At 35.9% G+C, this 23,228-nt stretch overlaps 1 protein-coding gene across 1 annotated transcript in view; it reads right to left on the bottom strand.

Moving 5' to 3' along the window:
• The window catches only part of eys (eyes shut homolog), a 123,619-nt gene that overhangs the window by 78,864 nt on the left and 21,527 nt on the right, over positions 1–23,228 (bottom strand). The window contains exons 12-17 of the mRNA XM_026277713.1: positions 8,235–8,468; positions 8,011–8,133; positions 7,541–7,654; positions 4,531–4,644; positions 4,161–4,274; positions 2,009–2,206 (exon numbers count right to left, since the gene is read on the bottom strand). Of these exons, the coding sequence (XP_026133498.1) occupies positions 2,009–2,206; positions 4,161–4,274; positions 4,531–4,644; positions 7,541–7,654; positions 8,011–8,133; positions 8,235–8,468 (897 nt within the window). The remainder of the gene's footprint in view (positions 1–2,008; positions 2,207–4,160; positions 4,275–4,530; positions 4,645–7,540; positions 7,655–8,010; positions 8,134–8,234; positions 8,469–23,228) is intronic.

Genomic DNA, 23,228 nt, shown 5'->3' with positions numbered 1-23,228 from the left:
CCTCAGAGCATAGTGCTTAAAAGCAGGTTGCTCGGGGAGCGCAATTAGTGAACTACATGTCGGATAAAAAGCATCTGCTAAATGGTAAGAAATTAGAAGGTACATGAATAGTTTAAGTTAGCAAAGCACAATATAGCATACGGTAATATTGAATTACAGCACAATTCAGTGTACCACAGCATGTTAATATGCATATCAAAACTGTGAAGTAAATTTCATGCATTAAAGTTACACTTAGTAGTTATTTCCTCATGTAATAAACAATTCATCATTAAGACATTTTATCTTTGAACCTTTGCTTCTTGCCAAATTACCAGTCTGTAATCCATAATAATGCTTCCTCCAGTGAAAAACTCCATCTTCTGCTGTTTAAAACAGTTTTTACTTGTAAATGGTACTTGAACTGCACATATTTCTCTCCTGTGTCAGATGAGATGACTTTTTCTCTGGAAAGTTAAACACGCCTTAATGATGGATTTGTTTCTTACAAACACACAGCTTTTTGTTTCTCAAGATTTTAACCGATGGACTGGAGTTGTGTGGATTACTTTGGATTATTGGGATGCTTTTTTTCTTCATCTGTTTGGACTTACTCTGACGTCGCCCATTCACTGCAGAAGATCTGCTGGTGAGAAGGTGATGTAATGTTACATTTCTCCACTTTTTTTTGGATGAAGGAACAAACTCATCTACATCTGTGGATGGCCAGATGGTGCGTACATTTTCAGCAAATTTTCATTTTTGGGTGAACTAAAAGTTTCAAACAAAGACATTTTGAAAAATATCTTTAAAATTATGTACACTCAGAAGAAAATTAAGTCTTTAGCTACATAAGTATATGAACAAATACTGATAAATAGATCAATATATGATTCTTAAAGTTCTTATAGCAATTTCCATCCTATAAAATATTTTGGAGGTTGAAATTTATACCCTATAAAATATTTTAGAGGTTAAAAAATAACTAGTGAAAAAAATCATTATGAAAATGTTATTAAGTTCTGTGACTTTTTCCAGACCTACAAATCACACATTTAAAATCCCTCCTATAACCCAATTTTCCAAGACTGTGAGAACCCTGGTTATTAAACTCAAAAGATTGTTGTTGAGGGAACAAATTAAAATAAATAAATAAATAATAATAATAAAACAAAATTAAATAAAAATCAGTTACAATGAGAGCATAGATCTTCAATTTTAGAGGTTTTAAATTACTCCAAATTTTTAAACAAACTTTAAAATCTTACGAGTTATCAAAGACAAGGTTTGTCGTCTTCTTGGTGTCACTGCAATGACATCCACCATTATGCTATATGGAATTAAATCTTTATCACCCGAATAAAATACTGCCAACTGGAAAACATATATTTTTTTTTACCCATTTTAAAGGCCCTTTGATATATACTGGATGTTTTAAATATGTAGGTGTAAGTGTTATTTGCAATAATAAAGACTGTTTTCAAACAGGTTTCCTAAACACGTTGCCTGTCTGCCATTGGTTGGAGGGTTGTATGCAATAACTGATCATTTAGCCTACAAATACAACAGCATCAAGTGTGTTACAGGTTCCAATTTTAAAATACTTAATTGCAAATGTCTATTTAGTGCTTTGCAATCAGTAATCCTTAACTGATAAAATACATTTGATCTACAGCTTTTGAAATTATTTATAAAGAAGAGGCAAAAAAAATAAAAATGCTTATTGGATTGCTGAGGGAGAACAACCCCATGCCTTGGACTTTGATTGTATTAACTCTGTCATTTATCATCCATTATTCAAATTACAAAGCAGCATTTATGGCTTACAGATCCTCTCTCACAGCTGGAGCATGACCTGGTCATACTGAAACGAGTAACTTTTATCTCATAAAACTGCTTACAAAACTAAGTCACAGCTAACACTGTCAAAGGGGGAAACCAACAGTGCCTTAGAGTATCAGTGTGCTAATGAGACTGAAAGGAAATTTTTTTAAGTTTGGGGTTCAAGGCTGAGAACTACAGTATTTACCATCGTAACAGAAGCCGTGTAGACAGGGGTTGGAGCTGCACTCATCTATGTTGATCTCACAGCGGGGCCCCATGAAACCCTGGCGACATCGGCACCGGAAACCCAGAGGGAAGAGGATGGGATCAGCCTCCTCCACACACTCTGCCCCATTATCACACGGATTAACGGCCTCACAGGGCAGCAACTCACAGTTAATCCCTGAAATTCCAGATACAGAATGAAAAATACAATTCCATCTGCAACAAAAACAACAACAGAAAATGTTTTGAAAAATTCATATAACTAATCACTTAAAATCCCTCTATTGCTACATTTAATTCAAATGCAGCCTTGTCATTTCTGAAAGGGTTCCCACACATATTGACCACTGAATTTCCATGACTTTTCCAAGACAGAGGGACAAAAAATCCTTTTTTTGTCACCTAATTAGTTGCAATTTATTATTTTGATGTACCACCATACATAAAAAAAATCAAATTAATTCAAATTAAACCACTTTGTGGATTACATTTATTTTTCAGTGAATTTAAACAATCACTATAATGACTTGACTCTTCCAGTAACTAGTAATAACAAGGATTACTTCACAATGATTTTAATTAATTAACTTTTTCAATAAAGTTTAGCAATAGCTTTAATTTCGTGCAATTTCTCATGCAATAATTTTTTCAGGCCTTAATAAATCTGCAAATATTTTTGAAAGGTTTATCTTTAAGTAAATGTAAATTAATTAAATTGCATATTTCATCTATCTTATTAATTGATATTTATATTATTTTCTGATAATCTTGCTGAAAAAAAAAGTTTTGACTAGTTTGGGTCATCTTATTAATTCCAACCTGTTATAGGTGAGCAATCATGATCTGTTACCAAAATGAGTCAACACACCTTATAATTGTAATTTAAACTAGTGAAGTTTTTTTTTTTTTTTTTTTTTTTTTTACAAGAAAAGAAAATGGATTAGACATAAATATACATGGATCAAAGACGGTACAAGAACTCATAGCATACTTACACATTAGAGACAGATACATGAGAACAATTTCAATGAAAATTAATGACATGCCTTTGAATCGTCTAATTACACTCGTGGTATTGTTGTGAAGAGAAGCATTAGTACTGTATATGAATAAGTTAACATGAGCAAAGATACAGTAATGCTGAACAGATGCGTAGTTCATTGTTAATTAATGTTAACCAATGCATTAACTAACGTTAACTAATACAACCTTATTGTAAAGTGTTACCAGATCATTTAGTAAAGGATAGCTATGTAAATAGGTTAATGTTCCCAGCATCCCTCTATAGACACACTATGCTTGTGTTTCAGAGCAGTGAAGCCGCATGTGCCCTTTTCCCTCAATTTCAAACCAGAATAACCGATATCATCATTATCCTTGACAACCTCATTTGCGCGTCTAATGGAAGTGTGATCCACGATCTCTGTTTCAGTATAAGCAGCGATGACTGAGCTGCTTGATCGATTTTAGATGAGATGCATTCTGTGTCCGGAATTGACCAGCTGAGCATCAAATGCACAAAATGCACAAAATACAGACGTGTAAAACGGGTATATTCAGACAGCACAAATTTCCACAGTTTCCTGATCTGAATAACATAGTCAAAGATCACAGTACTCTAGGGGGAATGCGTCCTGACATTTAGGTCTGATTCGATCAACCTCTAAACTGAACCAGCATACCGTAATGTGTGTGTATAAATGCAGGGCTTACTACAATACATTATCCTCACCAAAATGTTCAACAGTTATCCTTAGATTGTTGTAGATGAAAACTATGCATTGCACCTTTAACCATTTCGGACATAAAAAATTTAATCAAAAGGTCGAGTATAAAGCAGCTTGATGAAACCACATTTTGTTGAGAGTCCAGTATATCAGAATTTTATTTTGTATTTTTATTTTATACTTTACATTTTTTAGAATATTTTATTTTAAATATAATTGAGACTATATTTTACTGGACATACATACATTTTAAATTCATTTTGATTTCAAATTATTGTATGAACAATGAAGATGTCTTGTGGCAATACTGACTGCATGTGTTCAGACAGGTGAGAGGAATGCTCTCTAAAGTTAATTAACTTTGCTTTTCTTCACCCTTCACCCCAGTCCCTCAGTCTTCATTACCTTTAAATGGAGCCGCGCATCGGCAGTAGTAATTACCCTGTTGGTCAATGCAGGTGCCTCCATTGTTACAGGGATATGAGAGACACTCATCAATGTCCAGCGAGCACTCAGGACCTTTAAAGCACAATATAAAGCAGAAACATCAGAAATCTGAAATACTTTAAAAGAAGCCTGTGTCTCTCAGAAAATATCTGATAGACAGTTTTCCACAAAAGACAAAAATATTACATTCATAATTAAGACATTTAAGATTTGGGGACTATGTATAGTGTTAAGATGTGAGTCATATTTTTGTGCTGGGCCCCATAAGAGCAATAGAAAAGCAATGGAGAGATAATCAATGCAATAATGTTATAAACATTATACACACCAGAGAAACCTGATGGGCAAATGCATTCATAGCCATCTGAGAGGTCCAAACACGTGCCATTGTTCATGCATGGTGATGACAGACATTCATCTATGTTTATGTCACATAAACTGCCTGAGAAGCAAGAGAAAAAGAGAAAGGCACACAAAAGACGAAAATAAGATTGAGAGATGTCGTAGAAATTCCCATGCCATCCAATTATAAGCTGAAGTTTTCACAGCACAAAGAATCTAGAATAAAAGTAAAAACAAATCTAAAATCCCCCTTTAAGCCTTCGAGCAATACACCTCCTTGTTTGAAATGAAAGTAGATGAATTTAAATTCCATTGGGCAGGAGGTTCCTAAAATATACTGAGAGCTTGAGTTGACTCATACCTCCAAATGAGCCTATTTCCTGTCCAATTTGCATAAACATGAAAGAATTAAGTGGAAATTACTCTCGAAATAGAAATTTAATGTGGCTGGATAAGAACTAAAAGTGCCTCTCTGTTTTAAAGGGTTGTTTGTAAACTAAACATGACACATTAAATGAGCATATCGCTTCACGGTGAAGTGTGTATTGTTTTTTTTTTTTCAAATTTAAATTCTTCCATCTCAGGTTAAAGTGCTGAGACAACTACAAGTAGGCCATTCACAGGTGAAGTCATCTGTGGCAATTTAAAATCATTGCTGTTTGTTTGAATGGGTGGTCAACTTCTGGCTCAAACTATGGACCCTTCTCATACACTGTGATGACATGTTTCCACACTTATAAACATAAATCTGTTTTTTTTTTTTTTTTACATTCTTCATATATATATATTTTCTGAACAATTCCATTTAGTATTTCTAGTAGCATGGAAATTACACACTTCACCATAAAGTTCCCTATCTGTTGGTCACTACGAGTTATGTTGTGATGACATTAGGGGTCTTACTTGGGAGCCCCAATCACCTCTGAGTTTAAACAAAAAGGCCATTGAGAATTGGCAAGTGCATTTTGCATGCCAAGCAAAGAATAAGTTGCCGGCATGCATCCACTCATTCCAATTTTTTCTTTGAAGCTGAGTGGGTGTATGTCTACACTTCACAAAGCCATTCACCTCACGAACAAGCTCTTCAGTGTCGGCAAGAAGGTGCATTCAGCTGTGTCCCCCCCTCTGCAATGTGATTGCCCAGGGCGCTACAGCATTAAAAGGGCAGTTTCCCTAAAATAGCAAATTGCGGATGGTCTGCATCTTTTTCAAGATGCTGTCCATGTCATCTTGGCTGTGGTCATTTCCTGTCCCCTGATGATGGCCAAGACCACTGTGTGTCATGTCCGGGTATAGAACACGCTGAAGACGCGTTAGTGGATGTTTCATGTCTGCAATGTGAGCGCATGACCATGGCATCGCTGTGATCACGTCTCTCCTTTCTCCTGGGAGATCTGAGGATTAATTACATGTTTTTCAAGTTTAATTTATTTATATAGCACCATTTACAACAGCAATAGCTGACCAATGTGCTTTACAGCATCAAGTAAATTAAACAGTAGCGTTACAAGCTCTTGGGGCATAAAGAAGTTCTCTAAAGTTGCAAAGACTAAAGTTTAAAATCCAAAGAGATATTCTTTATAAGAGTTAAGCATCAACGGCGCCTACCTAAAATGGCTCATTCTAACACGCCCCGATATGTCTACGTCACAATGTGGGAAGATTTGCATAACGACACCCAAATGTTCATGCAAAGAAAGAAAGCATAACTTTTATTCTTATTGTTGCCGCCGCCACCATGTTATGGAGAAGCTGTGTGCTTTGTTGTGACAGCGAAACTATTTTGTTTGGCCGTCCAAAAGAGTGCACAACTAGAAATCAATGGTTAAGTTGTATTTACAACACTGTTACTGAACAGTTCAAACCAAATATTCAGATGTGTGCAGTGCATTATATGGAGGACAATGACTGTTTCATAAAAGAGTGGTCAACAATGCCAATGCAATGTTTCTATAAAGTGGGCCAATTCCAACTTTGGAAGGACAGTCTGGCGCTTCTAACTCAGTCTGTAAGTATGTTTCCATATTTAAAGAATGTGACACTGATGATTTAAAGTTTTGAGAACTGTAGAGTAGCGCTTGTCGTTGGTCGTTTCTCCATTTATCAATGCAGACATGATTTTATGTTTATGCAGCACGATACGAAACAACATGTTAAAAGACAGTACAAATATATAATTATAATCAATATTTATGTACCCACTGGATGCTACAAATACCTTGTTTGTAATGGGATTTATTGGTTTTGTCTAAACTGACAGTAACTTCCCCTCAGACATACATTCATATAAATTCCTACCCCTAGTTGAATTACGATTTCTTTAGCATCTCAGCCGATTTGAATCGTCAATATTTTAAATGATTTTCAACCGGCTCTCAGTTAATCATTACATCCCTACATCACACGCTGGAGGAATTTGGCCAGTCACAACACTCTGGATTGCTGGCCAATCAGCATACACACGCTTTTCGGAATGATGAGCTTTGCAAAAATCGACACATTTCAGAAAGGAGGGGCATAGAGAAGCAACATCATATGACCCTTTTAAACACTGTAAATGTGATTGGGGCTCCCAAATAAGACACGACATGACATAACGTCTCCATTCCGTCTATCTGGCAATGACGGTTACATGCGTAACAGAGACGTTCCACGAATAAGACAAATCTATTTTTACTTGATACTACTACTATTACTATTTGACTACTATTGTAACCTTGAAAAAAAGAACAATATTAATCATAAACAAATAAATAAAAAAATAATTAAAACAACACCACATTTACATTTATCAGACGCTTTTATCCAAAGCAACTTACAGTGCATTCAGGCTATTCTTTTTATTAATTTCTTTTTTTTTTTTACCAGTATGTGTGTTCCCTGGGAACTGAACCCATGACCTTACGCGCTGCTAATGTAATGCTGTATTTAACTTTGTTGTCTTTGTCACCCAAATTCAGACTGTGAAACTGCAATAACAGGAAAGAATTATGTACCTGTGGTCCCGGAAGGGCAGAGACAGCTGAAGGAGTTAAGCTCATCTGAGCAGGAAGCTCCATTCTGACATGGTAGACTAAGACACTCATTTACTTCAATCTCACAGTTATGACCTTAAGAAGATGGGGAAAGGTTCATTTCATTAAGGATTTACTTTCAAATAAAGGGGCCATGATGGCCCTTCAAATAAAATAAACCCGAGCTAATGATGAGGTGCTATGGAAGAAGAAGAAGAAGAAAAAAACAATCCTGTCTACTTGGTCGAATGGATGGCAGGAAATGTGATGGTAGGGTAATGCGGTTTAAAAAATTTTTTCCTGATAAGCAGACGGTCAACAAATGTCTTACAATACAGAAGCATATTTGAGGCCACAGACCTTTTAAACATTGCTTAACAGTGGGGAATTGAATGTTAGAAAACTGGGCAAGGGAAGAAATTGCTCTAGAAAATTGCTTGCAGTGGACTTACCGACAAACCCAGGTGCACAGAAACAGTCATGGGCATTGATACCATCTTTACAGATACTGAGTGCACCACAAGGCTTATTGAGACAGTCATCAATGTTTTCCTCACAGAATCGTCCTTGTAACCCTGAGCAGAGATAAAAAATGGGGTGAGGGTTAAATGGATGCTTTAGTGAAGGTGAGAACAGGGGGATCGGGAGGAGACAGACCATACAAAAACATTCTCACCAGGCAAACATTCACACACGAAACCCTGCAGGAGATCGACACACTTTGATCCGTGATGACACAATCCTTCAATGCAGTGACTGATAGAAGTTTCACAAAATAGGCCAGTATAGCCGTGGTGACACGTGCACTTGAAACCGCCCGGCTGCTCTTCGCACATGGAAGTGCCCTTCGCATCACATGGGTTGGAAGTGCAGCCTGCCACCAGCATAGAGCAGTCATGTCCTGTGAATCCTGTGTGAAATGGTATGAAAGAGCTGATTGCAGTGGAATGGCTCAATGGGGACACTTTACCATTAGTTATTCAGCTGCTATGCCTCAGATGACACTGTTGCCAAACGCTAGTACTCCATATATTAACATTAAGTAGTGATATAAACAGACACAAATATTATGCCACTCAATTGTCGTGCAATTCATAAATCAAAGGGAACTAAAAACTACTCAAAACTGGATATTTTGGATTCATTTTGTATTTCTTGCACCTTGACTCTTCAAAGATGAACGGATACATCATGCCAATAAACCTACTGAAGTAAACCTAATAAAACTTAAGCCAACCTCACCAGTTAAAACGATTTACACAAAAATCGAAATCTGTGCTATAGGAACCGTATTTCATCTGGTGGCCATTTGAAATAGGTTTGTCCTCTCAGAGAATATAGCATGCGGCGGTGTATAGGCCTTATCCAGAGATGTGCAATCAGTGTCAGCCGTGGAACAGTTCTTATCTTGGAGAGGCAGCAGATAAAAAGCACAACTACTCGAGTGATGCAGAGGTCACAACCCAAGAACACGTCCTGTCATCAATGCTCCAATCAAGTGGCATGTAATTGACATTGCTAATCTGAGACGGCCAACAACTGAAGAGTAAACAACATCTTCAATTGGAAGCGTTTACTTTTTTTGTATTAGTCTTTTTAAGTCCTATTATTCTCTTATTTTTTCCCCCTCTTTCTGCAATGCTTTGACGTTGTGTATTTCATATAAATAAAGCAACAATAATTTTGGAAAAAAATTCCTGACAAATAATAATAATAACAACAATAAAGTAAAAAATAATAATAAAAAAATAGACAAACAGATGTTTAATGTGTTCTTCATTTCACACTCCACACTGCATTTCCCATTTGTGAAATTCACAAATAATATGGGTATGACTATTCCCCAACATTATTAAAAATGTATGTTGAACATTTTTCTCAACATCAATATTTTACATTAAAAAAACATTTATTTTACATATAACAATTTCTTATCTCTTATTCTACATTGCTGCTCACATAAAGAGAAGTGTGAAAGTGAAGTGTGAAATAAATTTCACAAATGAATGCACACATGCTCCTCGCAGTCCTTTTAATTAATGGCATTAAAACTGCATGTATAATAAATGTCAAAAATAGGACACTATACCCGCTGCATAATACCCATATCATTTTAATTACACTCAATTTATTATTTGTACTTTTACTATCTTTTTCATTTAAATTATCCAGTAATTATGGAATTTAATGACTCATAGCAAACATGTTTAATATAAATGTAAACTTTTTTATTTTTTCATTAATCTAGAGCTACAACTGTAACAAATTAGTAATCATACATCGTCTACTGCTTTCAAAGGGGACAAATGGGGGCACTAGTATTGATACAGCTGTGAAGAACTAAGAAGGCCAGTGGATCTTTCAGTATAATCAATGGGACATCTGAAGTGCCAACATTCCTCTTTCAGAGCATTGAGACATTGATGTCTCTGTAATGTCAGTGTACACGATGCACATAGAACACTGAAAGAGGGACTGCTATGCTAGCACTCTTTAGAGTTGAATCTATGCTCGTCTCCATGTTGAAAGCCTCTGGTATTCTCCTGTGTGTTAACTCGTACAGTGCAACCCTGGACAATACAGCTGCAAAAAATACAACCCTGAAAACAATCTTGCCAGGCCAGAGACTTTAAGCAGAACGGAGTTAAATCCAAGTATTGATCAAAATGCAGTTTCTGGAGAATATACTGTATGATGCCTAGTCCCAGAAGATTTTTTAATATCTCTTCTAAAATTCCTTTGGAGAAATAAAAATAGACATAAAAGCAGAATTTGTTTTTAGTAAGTCCTTAAAACTTACTAAAATACATCTGACTACTGCAGCAAAAAGTCTAAACCCTAGTATAAAAAAATAAACCTCACTATGACTTTTCCAATTACCCAAATTAAAATATATTCTATGGAAATACACATCCTTGTCTAGGAAGATTCCAAAATCTCCAAAACTGTCTGACACTTAAATTACAATACTGGTCAAATCTTCAATAAAATATGAAAAAAACTATACCACGAATTAGGCCTCTTCAGGTCAAGCCATACTAAAAGCTGAATACAACTGTCCAGCCAATGTGCATGTGTGTTGAAGAGCTAACACTGTTGTAAAAATGGTGATGGCTTTGCCAATGCGACAATTGGCCCTTTTAATTGAAAGGTGTGAGTTAATTTTCGACAGTTGCTATGCTAATTGTTGTGATTTCTCCCATTCTTTCCTTATTCTGCCTATTATTATCGAAAAAGACCTTAGACAACACGCTTTTCATGGTAGAGAAGTTACTAAAGCTCAACAGGTCATGATTACTATAAAACACAAACATTATTTCCCTGCAAGCTGCTGGACACAACTTGTTAATTCTCTTGCGCTCCAATATTTGCATTTCAAATAATTCCATTAATGATGTGACTCAACACTGAGTTAACAAATTTCCTCTAGGAGATGGGCTTATTTTTAGATCTTTGATGTTTTGCTTTTTGTGCTCTAACAAGCCACATACAGTATTGATTAGTGTGGCTCGCTGTGACATAATAGAAAAATCAGAATAAATCAAAACATTCTTTACAGCAGCTACTTAGCAATGAATCCCTAAGGGCACATGCATGCATAACCCCCTGATAGATCAATGCAAGTAAAATTAATGGTGCAGAAAGCAGAACCACTGTGAATTTGCTTCACTTCACAGTAGGTGCCCTCAAAACTTACATTTGAATAACACAAAGTAAATATATCAGCCTTCTGTAAACCACACACCCTGCTGGTGCGCTACATGAGCAGAAGTAGATACGAACCCTTTTTAATTAAAACGTTTAGCTATTCCAGACCTTTTCCTTGTTGACAAATGCAGCCATCGAACTGAAAAGCTCAATGGCTTTTAACACGGTCATAAAATGAGGACAGCCACATTTATGCACTGTTCTGGTTAACTGGAGGTGTTATTACAAAAAAAAAGAAATGTCCGGGATTAACAGCGGTTCAGCCATAAAAGTGGTAAAACACACCAAACAAGCATGATCTCTGAATACTGAAGCATGTAAGAGTGCAAAAAATGCATTCAACATTCAACACTAAGCTACTGGAAGCAAAGTCAGCACGCAGAAAACTTCATGAGATGGGTTTCAACAGCTGTGGAGCTACAAACCAGCTCATGTGTGGGCTGCAGAAGTGTGAAGCTCACCATTACTGGACTCCTGAGCAGTTAAAATCCATTCTCTGGAGTGATGGATCACTCATCACCATCTGCCAGCCTAAAGGATGAGTTTGGATTTGCCAGGAGAACTTTACCCGCACGAAAGCACAGTACCAGCTGTACAATTTGGAGAAGGAGAAATAATACTTTTTCATTGTTAAGGCAATTCCCTTAAGCCTTACATAGAGAAATATATATATAAAAATGTGATAAATACTACATGTTCTATGCTTTCTGGTTGCTTTTTGAGATAGATGTTCCCCCTGGTGCAAAAACAGAGGCTCATTTAGAATTTTTTCGTTGGATGCCCTGACCTCAACCCCATGAAGCAAATTTGGATGCAACTGCATTCCTTCAACATTAGTGCCAAACATCAGAAATGCTTGCAGCTAAATGGAGGCAAAACTGAAACATGCTGGCTCTGTACCAAAACCTACTGAGCAGCCTCACTGTCTTCACTGGAAGTCACATTGAAAGCAGCATCATAATCGGAGTGGAACATCTTAAAAGTGTAAAAGAACATCTTGGGACAGCTGTGGCCTAATGGTTAGAGACTTGCACTAGTTACCCGAAGGTTGATGATTCGAGTCTCGGTGCTGACAAGAGTAGGTGGGAGGGAGTGAATGAACAGCGCTCTCTTCCACCCTAAATACCCATGGCTGAAGTGCCCTTGAGCAAGGCACTGAACCCCCAGTTTCTCCCTGGGTGCCGGATATATAGCTACCCACTGCTCCGGGTGTGTGTTCACTGCTTACTGCTGTGTGTGTGCACTTGGATGGGTTAAATGAAGAGCACCAATTCTGAGTATGGGTTACCATACTTGGCAAATGCCATGACTTTCATTTTGAGTGATTTTTACATCACATGGAAAATATCCCAGTTACCTGACACGTGTCACTGAATTGGGAAACCTGGAACATCACACATCTCTATGAAAGCCTGCAATAAAAAAAAAAAAAAAAGCTTTATGAGATTGGCTCTTAATGTTTTTAGCCAATCAGAAAAAATATTATTCTACATTAAGGGTTCCTGAATCGCTGAAGTCTTGAAAGACCGTGTGTGGTTTGCAAAATGGCGAAATGACTAATATTACTTAAAGTACCTTTAACTAATTTTAAATAATTGTATATTTAAAAAGGTAGAAAAGTGAAGTGGAGAAAATTGCAGGACTCCGATTTTCTGATATTTTATGCGAACATAAATACTTTCCAGCGCATGTTCCTTCAACATTGTTTTTCTCAGTGTTAGCATGTTCCCATACTTATAGCCTGATTGTCAAATAAGAACAATCAAAAATGTATTTGTTTGTTTGTTTATTTATTTATGCATTACACATTCAAATATCAGGTGAAATTGTGCATATGCATTACATCAGGCACTATTCCTAATCAATATTTCTTCTTTCCTTTTTTTTTTTTTTTGTGAAAATCTTCCTAGGACAATTTCCTTAACACTATTACCTAGATTGGTTAAAGGCAGAACTGTATCCAAGCTCATTGTTTGAAATGACTAAACACACCTTATTCCGCACATAGCATATATTTAAAAGGTAGAAAAGCTAAATGGGGTGAAGTGGAGAAAAGTACAGGACTCAAAATTTCTGACATTTTATGCCACCATAAATGCTTTCCAGCGCATGGTCACGCTACAAAATGACATCATTAGCTCTGTCGCAGGCTAAGGCTGCAGGAGGCCCGTGACTAATGCTGGGCCATCAGCACCATCGGTGTGGGCAAATTCTCATCATTCCTCAAACTGACCATGGAACCAATTTCTACCTCTCCCCATGTCATAAAACCTGACAATTATTCTGACTTCATTAATAATGCATAGCAGTCCTTGCCTGCAATCAAGGTTTAATCAGCAGTGTGTCTCACAGGTAGGGCATTGACTGAGCCAAGAAATTATCGGCAAATTATAAGGATTTATTTCCCCCCTCAACTTAATGATATAAATGACTTGGGGTAATTTAGTTGGTTTAACAAGCAGGACAACGTAATCAAACCTGAGACTCTGCTTGCATATGTAGCTGCTGCCATGGTAACATTGCAATCAGAGTTATTGAATTTATTTCAATCTGGCAGCAAAACAAAACAAAAAACATAGCTAATGAAATAAATTAATAAATGATAGATAATTTAAGTTACATTTGAATTACTAAATCTAAATGGATTAGCACAGGTTTGCACAAATGCTTACAGGTGGTGATGTGTGTAATTTCTTCCAGTGTAAATATATTTTCTATCCTATTTTAATACGCTTGATGTTTAAGGATGATTGTAAACACTGTGGCGCTATCAAAACATTGCTCACTCGACCATTCACATCCAGCCTGTCATAGCAACGTCCTGAGTGTGGGGTTGGACTTTCTCCTTGTCTGACCAGTGAAAGACAGGTAGAGTGTTTCCGGAAACCTGTTTGAAAACAGTCATTATTTTGCTGTTCTGCTTGGTGAATCTAGAGGTACAGAAATCTCACATTTCACCTTTAAAATGCATTAACTTATTTAAATCAGTAGAGTTGAAAACTGTACTAGACTACTGAAAAAGTAAGTTTCATCCTCATAACTCATTTTAAAATCACAAATGAGATTCTTTGCAAGTAGTCGCCAATTTGTTTCAATTTTCAAGAGGCAACTGTAGTATCTCCACATGGATTCAACTAACAATAAATCAAGCAATGTTTAGATCACACTAAAGCACCCTTTACAATAATTTGACTGGCAGAGGGCTTCATTCATTCTGTGTTGCGTGACAAGAGAAATGACTCATTGTGCAAATGAAATGTTTAATCGTTGTCACTTCAACAGTACTTTTAATGCACCACAACTGGATCTGCACAATAATATTACCTACATGTAAAAGGGGGCTAGATTTAATTAAATTTACAGACCAGAAACAGCTCTGCATCTCATCTAAGCATAAAAAAAGATAGAAATACATTGCATTGGACATCATATTACGCATCACCTGTACATATTCTGCTCTCCACACAGTTATGTTCAAGCAGAATCTGATTTATATCTCTTTTGATTTATCTCACAGAGATGGCTGCCAAAGCTTGCACAGCAGAACAGAGTCATTACTACAGTCCCCTTGGTTAGTTTAATCCCACAGGCAATTAGGATTTGTAGGACTTTGTTTTTCACTCAAAAGAAGCTTTACAGGGTTGTTATTGATTCTGAAAGCTCTGCGGGCAGACACGGACTCAACCCACTGGATCATTTAATCATGTTAAATAAGAGGCAGTCATTGCCTCTCTGATTTATTGCATTACGCAAGACAGTGACAAAACCAGACACAGCCCAGATAAAAGCGAAATCATCTGCACATTGACACACATGCACTGGACTACACAAACAAATGCAAACAATGGCCGAATAAATCTAAAATCGAGCTCACGGTGACTCTTATCAGGATAATTGTGCTAATCATTAGATTAGGCTATCTTTTCACAGTCTGTATTTTTGTCCATCCATGTCTGGATAAGAGAATTCCATTTTTGGGACTGCTAATCAAATAACTAAAAAAAAAATGGTATGGTCAATTTGGGGGACTGAATGTGTCATAAAATAGCAAAGGTTTAACACATGAATATAAATGACATCATTCATTCATTCATTTTTTCATGGAGTAAATAAACCAAAAACACTACCGGTCAAAAGTTTGGGGTCATCCTATTCAGAAAGGGTGCATTAAATAAATCAAAAGTGATATCTAGCTGCTAGCAAATGAAACAGCATTAAACCAAATCCAATAAATTTGGTACCTAGCACAATCACAGTGGTGTGCTCTGCCTCAGAATCCCATAACAACCATGCAAGTCAGACAGAGAGTTCTCATGGTTAAAAACCTTCCTGTATCTTCTTTAACCATGAGGAAATGTGATCCCATTAGAGCTCTGCAGGAGACCCAGCGTGTTATACAGGAAGGACTTTGTCATTTCCACCTAGTCTTGACAGAGCAACCTAACAAAGCAGTCACCACAGCTCTGGAGGCAATACCAGGGATTACTGAACAGTCAGAGGGAACCTTCATTTTTGTCAGTTTGTTTTAGATAACAGGTGTATACATTGTGCAAGAAGGTTCACCTTCAGGATTACACTTTTAAATATTTGCGGGGTGATGGTTTCTCTGGAAAGCCATCTGATTTACTGTATAGGGAAAGGAAGATACAACTGATTCAAGATGCTCCATCAAAGTCCTTTTATGACAAAACAGTCCATTTGCCAGCTGTTTTGGTGATGTCCATGGGTAGCTATTTTCTATGCAGGCAAACAGCTCCTACTATATACACTTGAAAGTCTATAATACTGTTTGTCAAAGATTACATTTCAGTCATACATTTAAACTATCTTAAAGGCTCACAACTAGGGTACTAAAACTAAAAAAAATTTTTTTTGTGAATTGGAACAAAGCTTAAATTAGATTAATATACACCAAAATTATTAATTGAAAATAAATAAAACTAAAAATGAATTAAAACTAAAATCAAAAATAAAAATTAATTAATTAATAAATTAATAAAAGAAATGTAATTAATTAATTAATACATTTAAACCTAAAAATAAATAATAAAAAATAATTAAAATGTAAAAAAAAAAAAATGGAACAAAAAATAAAAGCTATTTAAAATGTAACAAAAACTACAATAGAACATCAATATGTAAACAACCTTAAGCTGATAAATTATGAAGCCAGTAAGCTCAATCTAATATCAAATCACACCGCTTATCGTGAAGAGAACCTATCATGCAAGGTTACATAATTTAAAATGATGTAAATTCTGCAAACATCATGGATTTATGCCTTCCGCTAAAACATCATTATGGCAAGAAACATCTATGAAATGTCTATATCTCAGTTGTCCTTGAGTGTGTATGAGATTCTCATTTGCATATGACATCACTGGCAATCTCTCAGTTAGACATGTCAAGAATAAATGGAGGTAGACTAATGAAGATGTGCTTATTGATATAGTGGCATTAAATGTTGTAAAATCAACAGTCACAAATGAAATTCTCACTTGCCGTGTAGAATAATGATGCGAGGTAGCTCAGCTCTTTAATCTCTGGCACTTGTAGAAAACACCACTGTGCAGACAGCTCAGACAGTCAAGAGAGATATTGTCTTTGAAAATTTGCCATTAATATAAATGAGGCTGAAATATTCTTAAAACGTCTTCTAATAATTTAGCAAATGACATGCATGAGAAAATTTATACCAGGAATGCAGCATACAGAGTGCAATAGTGAAGGTTTACTGTTTTTAGTACCTCGGTACTGGAAGAATTTTACCCCATTTATTTTCTCCATAAGCATTTTAAAAATTCATGAAGAGTTTTAAGCCTTCGACAAACCAGCTTTGAGATTATTTAATCATTACATAATTTTTCAGATTTGTTTACTTATGGCTTTAAACATGTTAAGTACACTGTCTTGTTTGCTATCTTTGATATTATTAAGTACAGTCAGTATAGAAAATAATCACTCCCCTTTAAAATAATTGCATTTTGTTACTTTGCAGCCTCAAATGAAGACTGACACAGTATTTGTTTTATCCAGCACTTACTCAGTGCAACTTATAACATCTAAGTGAAAGATATAACAGATAAGATATATATATATATATATGATAAGATATATATATATATATATTTTAAAATCAGAATCATAGAGTTGAAAAAAGGATCCTACCCTCCTAAAAATGATTTGTACATTCTTGGAGGTTGGCACACAACAAAAACGTGCATTACCGCCACCAACTGGTATGGAGTATGGATCTGAATGACTACAACTTATTTTATTCCAAACAAAATAAAACTAAACTGAATCAACAAAACAATACAAAATCAACAAAACAAAAATAAAATGTACTCAAATTAACTCATCCAGCAACTAAGATTCAACCAAGATCAGCTATGCTAATTTTGATTAGCTCAGCATGAAAAGAGCTTTCCTGAAGCATTTAAGGCCTTGGTAGTGCAACTCAAGCAAACAATCAACAATGGGTGGCAAGGCACTGTCAAAAGATCTCCGGGATAAAGTTGTGGACAGGCACAAGATGGATACAAAAACATTTCAAAGGCTTCATCAATGCTTAGAAGCACAGTTATTAAGAAGTGTAAGGTATGGTACAACACAGACCCTCCCTGGATCAGGACATCGCTCAAAACTGAATAAAAGAGCCAAGAAGGAAATACAGTTCTGCAAAGAACAGTGGGCAAATATTGCAAAATCTAGATGTGCAAAGTTAGTAGAGACATCTCCCAACAGACTAAAGGCTGTAATTAAAGCAAAAGGTGGTTCAACAATATAGTGACACCAGGGGGTGATCCTTTTTTCAACTACGTGCTTCTGTATTTTTATTTTTGTCTTCTGACATGTTGGTGTTATATCTTTTATTTGGATGTTATAAGTTGCACTGTACAGCTGGATAAAACAAAAACTGTGTCCATCTCATTTCCGTCTGTAAAGCATTAAAATCTGATTATTTTAAAGAGAGTGATTCTTTTCTATATCCACTGGGTATCAGATGTACATCTTGGCACCTTATCTCTCCTTAAAGGGTGCATATTAGTACCCAGAGGTGAAATTAAACATTATTATTTTATTTTTTCCTTGAAATTCCTGACTTGTCACTTCTACAAAATGCAAATGTGTGTTGAAAGGTTTGTTACCACAAAGTGCTTTTTTGAAAAATAAATCTGGAACCCAACTATTGTGCTCTATTCACACTGCGTATGTAATTTAAATGTATCAGGTACAAAAACAGCTAGACAGTGTGTCCAAAGAATTCCATCTCTCACATATGCACAAAAAAAAAAAAAGAAAAAAAAGTGCAGACAGATTGCTAAAATGCCTCCTGTGTGAACAGCCCCTAATCTACCTCAGACAGACTGACAAACTCTATTGCAAAATGACTTGCTGTCAACTGAAAGCCAATGATGTTCAATGATATAAAAAAAGAAATGATATACAGAGTTCTAAACCAACATTTTGTAATGTCTATTCAATGCTTTACTCATCTACCACAATGAATGGAATGTTTAAAATAATCTTAAAAAAGGGATTTTTCAACAAATTTGCAATGAATATACAGTATAATGCAATATATTTTTGACTGAACTTTTATTTAGCAAGGATGCATTAAATTGATTATTTTTTTTTCTTTTTTTTCTTTTTTTACAAATTTCTATTTTAAATAAATGCGGTCCTTTAGAATTTTCTATTCAAAGAATCACTTTTTTTTTTTTTTTTTTTTACAATTAATCCACAAAAATTGATAAGAAGAAATGTTCTTGTGTACCAAATCAGCATATTACAACAATTTCTGAAGGATCGTGAGACACTGAAGACTAGAGTAATCACAGAAAAACATTACATTTAAAATATTAAAATAATTATTTTAAATTGTATTAATATTTCAAAATATTACTGTTATTTCTATAAAAACTTTTCAGACCCCAAACTCTCAAATAGTAGTGTAATATAATACTAAGAATAGAACAGAATTGAATAGAATGACACGTTATTCTTCTGAACATCTAAACTGACCTTCCTCACATACGTAGGTGATGTTCTTTTCTATTCTCTGCTTCCCCACATTTCAGTGTGTTCCTGGCTTGGTTGTAGTTCACCAAGGTCCACATCCCCTGAGCAAACCTTCCCTCAGAAGCCTTAATTCAGTACAGATTAAGAGTATCAGAAATGCATTTCACTTTATTCCACAGATATCACAGATGATATTTTCCAAAATATCACACTTTCCCGTTTTAGGCACCGCTTCGACATATTTCTTAAAGCTGGTTAGCAGAGCTGTTAAACGGCACATTTCCAGAGTACGTTAATGGCTTTGATATGTTTTGTGTGCAGAGGATGCCCTTTCTGACTCAGATTTATGAAGCCATCGATTCCTCTGGCAGACTACCTGCTGGCTTGTATGCTAATAGACTGAATCTGCACATAAAGCCCTGTTGTGCTGATCTATATCACATTTGTCTGCTGGTGCAGATACACTGTCCACATGCAGCTGATAGACGAGCATGTCAATAACCTTTGTTATAAATAAAACACAACTACATGCAATTACTAATATTTGATCAATGCCTGCTGGAAACGAGGCCAACTGATGCATGGTGCCAATAATTAAACAATTTACAGTCTTAATGACCTCCCTTGGCATTGAGTGTCAAAATCTCAAATTCAGCTTCAACACATTGGCCATCTTATTATGTTTTTTTTGCATCCAATCTTTATAAAAGGGGAGGAAATCAGAGTCTAAACACACAGTGAGGGTCTGACAGAAACACCCCAGGTAAAATGTGCCCTTTGGTTTCTCCTACTCGAATCCTAACTCATGACTCATCTGAAGTGAAGTTGGATTACATCAGAAAAGACAAGCACTATCACAGGTACAAGATTCACTGTCAGTGTTGTGAAAATCATTCTAAATCCTGAGCGTGCAAATGCATGAATCAACCTTAAAATCTCTTCAACTGCCACATGTTTGGAAAAGAGTCATTAATGGACAGCCAGCACTTCTGCCAAACCACGTAAGCGGTATTTAACAACCAATTGTGCATGCAATTCGCCAAGAAGTTAATGTAGCATGAAGGAATGTCACACATATAGTGCTGCCTTTTCCAAATGGGATTTCTGACACATTCCGGGGCTGTGAGCTATTCTCACTCCCACAAAGCATCCATGCACTGTGACACACTCAAAAAAATGCCTCTTGATGTATTTATTTTTTTCCGAAAAGCCTTCCTCAGTGGTGTCCAAACTACAGCCCATAGGTCATTCACAGCCCACCACCTGGGAAAAAAAAAGCTTTAAAATAGAACAGAATTTAGAATTTAGCTATTGAAAAATGATGTTCTGACCACTAGGTGTACAACCAAATCTCACAATGAATCTCCTCCAATAAGTGTCTTCTCTTTGAAACCTCAAGATTGCAGTAACCACCACCTGATAACTAAAATAAATGTTAAAAACTCAAAAAATCCACTGAAGGCCCAAATAAAAAGAACAGCATGCAAGTACTGATATACTGTGCCTCATTAGCGTTTCGATCCAAAAAGCTAAATAAGAAAAGAACAACCCACACTTCATGCTGCTGCACACTCAGAAGATATACAAGTTTATCGACCACACTTTGCTGGAATATCCTCTCTCACAAATACTGCTGGTAAGTTTAAGCATGAATTGGTAGGTTTCAATGAAAAATAATTTTTGTAGAAGTTAATGTTTTTTTTTTTTAAAAATAGCTACATTCACTATGGACCTGAACTTCCTTGGTATTTAACTCCAACATAGGATGAAACGCGTTTTAGTGACTTGGAATGCAGATTGCAAAATAATTCAGTATATAGTCTACAAGCAATTCACCAATTCATCAAACTAGTATTCTGAAACACCCACATTTTAAGCCACATTGGATGACAAAGCCCATTAAAATATAATTACATGCACAGCTCCGTACACGTACAGGTCTGCTGAAGGATTATAAGAACAAGTATTTGTATTTATTGGTCTTCTGAACCGTGAGGGTAATGAGAACACGTTCACTCTCAGGGCCGAGCTGGCATGCCAAGAGAATATAGATGTGAATTAATTAAACGAAAGACCTGACATTGCAGTTCACAGAGGATGCAATAAAATGTCACACTGCACAGAGGAGAGACACAAAAATTATATGAACATGAATTTGATCATATATAAAGCTATGAACATACAATTAAATCACAAATAGCCTTAACAGAAAGAAAACTGAAAACATCAGGCGAACTGGCAGTTATTCAATGTTTTACATGTAGACAATAATGATGTCGGCTATTTACAAATGTATGGGGAAACGCTGAGAGTAATGGTTCAGAAAATCATGCAAACGACGCTTTGGTATGATCACACTGCAGTATCATGAACAGGATCCTCATATCTTCTTTTAGAAAATGTCAATTTGAATATAATCTGCCATTATGTGCATTTGAAGTTGTTCTTTGCATTGCGAGTAACCCTTACCATCAAATAACGTCATCAAATCACTATACTCCTATGACTACCCCTTATCTAGAAATCATTTGTATCCGCAGCATGGTGGCAGCTTATATCCTTTTATTTTCCTGAGGGCAATGATTCAAACACTTGCCAAGGGATTATTGAGACTGCACTTATTTTCCATCATTTCCTGATATGCAATAAGCATACTTGTCAGCTTTGTAGGAGGATGCAGTGACTAAAACCAGATCCATTCTTGCCAGAAAGCCCACTCAGTTCACCTAAACTGTTGCACATAAATGACCCAGTAGACAGGAATGAGATGGAAAATATGCATGATTGAGAGGACGGCACATCTTATTATCTACATTTATGTTAAGGTTCTTACTAAATTGTGTGGTGCTATACTTTTTTTTGAGTCATAGTCTTATGGCACACCATAAAAAAAATGAACTGTGTTTTATTAAGTTCTGCTGTATTCTAAGGAAACAGTTTGATATGTGTCCAATTAACTAATGCTAATATGAAAAAAGCCCTTTCTCGCTCTTTATATATTTATTTATTAACAGATAATGAACATCATATTCTATGCTTATATTATTTCATATTATAATAATTTATTTTATTATTATTATTTAGCAGATTAAAGCTGCAGTAGGCAACTTTTGTAAAAAAAATTTTTTTTTTACATATTTGTTAAACCTGTCATTATGTCCTGACAGTAGAATATGAGACAGATAATCTGTTGCCGCGTTTCCACCGAAATTACCCGGAACATTTGTACCAGGAACTTTTTTTCCCAGGAACTTTTTCCCCCCAGACCTGTTGCTTTCTGCGTTTCCACCATGGTGTAAAGTACCGGGTAGATTAGGCAAATAGACTGGTGACGTAGGTCTGCGCGTTTCTCAATACAAAGTCCCGCCTATTTAAAAAAAAAAAAAAAAAAGGTTACGCTGATTTTGGACGTGCATCATCGGTAGTTAGTTCTGACTTCGTGCATTCGACTGGGGAGTGTGATGTCAGCGACGACGCGAATCCTGTAATTTTCCTCTCTGTATATTTACGATAAAATGAAATAGGATAAAATACCACTGCCTCCTTTGGTTTTCATTTAAGCATAATAACAGCTGCAGAAATGTACTTAGTTCAGGGATATGTGTATATGCAGCCATTACAATGAAACGAAATATTATATAAATTTGCCTTTTTTATTTTCATTTTAACATATAGATAAATTGAATACAGACCAAAGAAAACCTGTTAGATTTACCCCGCAGCTGAATTATGTTATGTTTAACCACTAAAGAGACATCAGAGCCAGCGGCACATATCAGAAGATCTATCCGAGATGAGGCTGCTCTCTGCGGATACATGAGGACTGAGCTCCCGCTGATCGAGTGGAGCTCACCGTCTCTGAGATCGGCGAAACACATTTTTAAATAGGCGCTGTCTTTATAAATAAACCATAGATTTGAGTTTTAAACAACTACAT

The sequence above is a fragment of the Carassius auratus genome, chromosome 13 (genome assembly GCF_003368295.1).
Source record: "Carassius auratus strain Wakin chromosome 13, ASM336829v1, whole genome shotgun sequence".
NCBI lineage: Eukaryota > Metazoa > Chordata > Actinopteri > Cypriniformes > Cyprinidae > Carassius > Carassius auratus.
The sequence above is the reverse complement of the archived record's forward strand: the minus strand, read 5'-3'. Positions and strand labels throughout refer to the sequence as shown.